The sequence below is a fragment of the Myotis brandtii genome, unplaced genomic scaffold (genome assembly GCF_000412655.1).
Source record: "Myotis brandtii unplaced genomic scaffold, ASM41265v1 scaffold975, whole genome shotgun sequence".
NCBI classification, from domain to species: domain Eukaryota; kingdom Metazoa; phylum Chordata; class Mammalia; order Chiroptera; family Vespertilionidae; genus Myotis; species Myotis brandtii.
Window position 1 is genome coordinate 973,961 of NW_005372049.1, and position 4,549 is coordinate 978,509.

At 64.0% G+C, this 4,549-nt stretch overlaps 1 protein-coding gene across 1 annotated transcript in view; it reads left to right on the plus strand.

The window, feature by feature from the left end:
• The first annotated feature begins 6 nt into the window (after positions 1 to 6).
• The window catches only part of ADORA1 (adenosine A1 receptor), a 21,238-nt gene continuing 16,695 nt past the window's right edge, over positions 7 to 4,549 (plus strand). The window contains exons 1-2 of the mRNA XM_005886372.2: positions 7 to 67; positions 344 to 730. Of these exons, the coding sequence (XP_005886434.1) occupies positions 393 to 730 (338 nt within the window). The 5' untranslated portion in view covers positions 7 to 67; positions 344 to 392. The remainder of the gene's footprint in view (positions 68 to 343; positions 731 to 4,549) is intronic.

A 4,549-nucleotide genomic window follows, 5' to 3' on the forward strand; every position in this document is an offset into this window, starting at 1 on the left:
GCGGCAGCAGGTGCCCCCAACTTTGGGCACCACCTCTGGGCCCCCCTGGCGGCCAGCAGACAGGCTGGTGAGCTCCTGGCACCCTGATCTGGGGCATCGGTGGGCAGAGGCAGGCGTGGGGACCTGGTGGGGCGTGTGCAGTGGGGCGGGAGGAGTGAGCGCTGCTCTCCCAAGTTGCTGAATGAAACCTCGGGGGTGATAAGGGGAGGGACAGAGACCAGGCAGAGAGAGGGCCGGGGTCTCACTAGCCCCGGCGGGCACCATTGTGCCAAGTGGGCACAGCTCCAAGGGGAGGGAGCCCCGTCCCCTGTGTCCCCTGCCACCCACAGCCTCCCCACCCCAGCTTCCTGACCACAGGTGCCCCTCGCCGATGTGCCCGGCCTCTGCCCGCCATGCCGCCCGTCTCGGCCTTCCAGGCCGCCTACATCAGCATCGAGGTGCTCATCGCCCTGGTGTCTGTGCCGGGGAATGTGCTGGTGATCTGGGCCGTGCGTGTGAACCAGGCGCTGCGGGACGCCACCTTCTGCTTCATCGCCTCGCTGGCCGTGGCTGACGTGGCCGTGGGCGCCCTGGTCATCCCGCTCGCCATCCTCATCAACATCGGGCCGCAGACCTACTTCCACACCTGCCTCATGGTCGCCTGCCCCGTGCTCATCCTCACCCAGAGCTCCATCCTGGCCCTGCTGGCCATCGCCGTGGACCGCTACCTGCGCGTCAAGATCCCGCTCCGGTGAGTCCCCAGCCGTGGAGGGTACTGGCCACACCCATGCTGGGTGGTGTGAGGGCCCTCTGGAGAGGACAGAAGGTGGACACAGACCCCCGTAAGCCAGAGTCCTCTGGGCCAGGTGTCCAGTCCCCAGGCGGCCTCCTGCCCTGCTCTGGGTGCTGGGCTGAGCTGTGGTGGAGGCAGGAGGATGCTGGTGGCTGGAGGATGGGACCTGCAGTGCCCAGGAGCCCTGAGCCAAGCTGCTGCTGTTCTCAGGGCACGGCCAGCTGTCCAGCCTGGGGTGGGGGTTAGGAGGACAGTCAAGGTGAGCGCTAGGTGGACGAGCTGAGCCCACCAGTCCCAGGGGAGCATAAGGGGAGCAGGTTGCTGGGGTGGGGTCGTCTGTGCGGAGGGTGCCCGCCAGGAGCCAGACGGGGCAGCCTTCCCAGAGACACTCATCTCTGTGCCCGCCGGCTCCACCCTCCGGGCTGCCCTGGGAGCTGAGCAGTCAGAGTCCCTCTGCCCCACTCCCACTGCCGGGATCTCGGCTGCAGGCAGGAGGAGGGAGAAATGGCCCCTTCTCTTGACGTCCTTGTTCCGTCACAAACCCCTGCAGGTCTCTGCGGGTCACAGCAGGGGGACCCACGCATTGTGTCCAGCAGCACCAGGGTGGGTGGCCTGGCGGTGGCCGTCCTCACGTGGGTGTCGAGTCCGCATGGGACCCGTGCCCAGGACTTCCAGGCCACAGTCTCGTCACAGGCAGTGCCTGGGCGCCCTGCCAGGCTGCCCTGCCGGGACGCCCGTGCGGCCCCCTCAGCCCGGCAGGTCAGCAGCGAGGAGCTCTGGCCGTCGCTGGCACCTGCTCCCATATCTGGGACGAGGGCCTCTGGCCTCACTTGGCAGTCTGCCCAGGCAGGCCTCGCCGCCCACGTATCTCCCGCTTGCGTTCAATTCGTGGAACTTTGGAAGCTTTTTTTCCTGCAGCATTTCCCCCGTTCTCACCATGATCCTATGGGAAGCGCCAGTGGAGCTGGTGAAGGGAACACCGACACCCCGAGGGTCCTGCTGCCCCTGGGAGGGAGCCTGGGTTCCCCGGCCCCTGACTTCCCGGTTCCCCCACACCCAGCAGCTCTGCCTGCCTCCCCAGCCCCCAGGCATCCCGGGGAGGTGGGGCCGAGACCCCTGCTCGGGGGAGAGGCCGGGACGTGCCGGAGCCCCAGCCGGTGGGCACTGGAGGGCCTTGGTGCTGCCGTGGTCCCGGGTGCAGTGGCTGTGCAGGGGAGGCTGGTCCTGCCCATCAGGGTGGCGGGACCGCGAGCCGAGCACAGTGTCCTCCATCAGGAAACGCAGACGCGCAGAGGTGGGAAGCGGCTCAGACTCTGTCTGGAGAGGGTGTGAAGGTGATCAAAGGCCTGGTCTCCATGTGACAGCGGAATGTGCCCCACTTGCCCGAGTGGCGGTGGCTGCAGGCCTGCCCCTCCCTCCCTCTGGGGGCAGCCTCTGTCTCTGGCCTGGAGGAGTGAGGAGCGGGGGCCCTGAGGGGCTGTGTTCTAGGGCGGAGGCTGCTCCCTGCACAGCAGGAGGCTAAGCATATGGACCTGCGGGCAGCCCTCCTGGGAGCCTCTAGCTGTGACCGGGAGGGCACTCACTGAGGTCTCGAAGCTGCAGTTTCCTCATCTATAAAAGGGGCCATGAGTGTTTGACTCTCTTCCCGGGATGCCTGAAGGGCAGGAAGCTCTTAGCCTGTGTCTGACCTGTGGTGCGCCAGCCGCACGGGGTAGGGGTAGGTCTGTGTTTGTCGTTGCGTCACTGTTAACCTGTGGCTCAAAGGGGCTGAGCAGGGAAGCTCTGCCCCACCCACTCGTCCTTTCACACAGTAGCACCCCCCCTTTTAAGGGGGCGTCAAGGTCCCGTGAAGTCACATCTGTTCTGGCCTTTGCTCCCTTGGTGGGTCGTCAGCGTCTCAGGGGCAGCGGCTGAGGCAGCCCGGCTTCCTGTCTGTTTCTGCTGTTTCTCCAGAAAGCCGAGCTCGGGGTCTGGCCCAGGACAGGCCCTCAGGTGTCCCCTGCCACCCACGAGAGTGCAGAGCTCGTGGTGGAGCCTCCAGCTCAGGAAGCGTGGATTGAACCCACGAGAGTGCAGAGCTCGTGGTGGAGCCTCCAGCAGGCCTTCCGGGGGTGGACCCTCTAGGTCACCCTTTTGCTGGGGCTGGACCTCTGTGCTTCTCCTCTGCAGCCCTGACCGGCTGCCCATCGCTCAGGGCGCCGCGCCGGTGCCCACAACGAGGAACCTTTCTCCTGTGGGGGCCGGTCCCAAGCTGGGGTCCTGGAGGCCGGGCCGCGGGGAGTGGCCGCTCCAGGGACTTGCCTGTCCCTGCTCCCTGCTGGTCTGCCTGAGTCACCTCTCAGCCAGAGGCCCACCTCGCTCCCTGCCCTGGTGAGCCAGTCAGAGGTGAAGGGGCCCTGGGCCCCAAGGGGGAATGCTGACCAAGCCTGGCTAGGCTTTCACGGGCATCTGGGGGGTTTGGGAGTCAGAACGATCTGAGTTTGAACCTTGCTTTGTTGCTGACGAGCTGTGCAGCCCTGGATAAGCTGTTCAACCTCTCTGAGCCCTTCCCCTCGTCTGTTAGACAAGGGGCTGGATGCGGGATGTCAAGGTTTCTTCCAGCTCTCGGTGGCTCTGCCTTGTTGTCGCTCCTGACAGTGCTGTTTTGAGATCCTGGGACAGTCGAGTTGTGTTTTTATCTCTGAGTGCTAAGAACTAGCACGATGCTGTGTTTTTATCTGCTTTATCTCACTTAATGCTCATAGCCTCTCAGTAGTAGATGTTATTGTAAATTCCTATTTTAAAGACTCTTTTTTTTTTTTTAAAGATAAATTGAGGTCTGAGGCTCAGGGAGGTTCAGAAATTTGCCCAAACGTCCTGTCAGGGGGAGACAGGATCTAACTCCGCCTTGTCCACCGATGTCTGTAACCAGCGAGCCCCTGGGCTTCTGGAATCAGCCCAAGAAGCTGCAGGGTTCATGGAGGGGTTTCCTCAAGGCTGTCGGCACGGTGATCGCTCTCCTCTGGGCTTTGTCAGTGTCCCCTGCCGCCCGCTCAGCCCATGCGCTCCCTCCCTCCTCACCTTCCCTCCAGTGGGCAGGGGAGCCCCTGGTAGCCTTGCCTCTGTCCACAGCTGGAAGCCTGCCCGGCTGGGCTGCTGACAGGCCGGCTGCCCATCGCTCAGGGCGCCGCGCCGGTGCCCACAACGAGGAACCTTTCTCCTGTGGGGGCCGGTCCCAAGCTGGGGTCCTGGAGGCCGGGCCGCGGGGAGTGGCCGCTCCAGGGACTTGCCTGTCCCTGCTCCCTGCTGGTCTGCCTGAGTCACCTCTCAGCCAGAGGCCCACCTCGCTCCCTGCCCTGGTGAGCCAGTCAGAGGTGAAGGGGCCCTGGGCCCCAAGGGGGAATGCTGACCAAGCCTGGCTAGGCTTTCACGGGCATCTGGGTGACGTGTCCGCTGGGCCCCTCACCAAGCCAGGCATGGTTTGGTCAGTCAACCAGAAATGTTACTTCCTTCCACCTGGCAGAGACACAAGAGAGAAAGAAGGTTCAGAGCAAGTACTGTGATCCAGTTACCCCCGAAACACAACAGAAACAAACCTCGAAGGGCTGATTCCTCAATAACCTGTGGTCATTTACATGTACTCTGCATGTCATTTGCATAACACCTTCACAAGCTGGGTGACTGCTGCCTTGTTCCCCTCGCTCCTGCTCTGGGCATTCACCCCAGGGTTTCTTGGTGGCGCCTGCCCCAGGGGGCTGGCTGCGGGAGGAGTGCCCGCGGGGCTCCCTGACCCAAGAC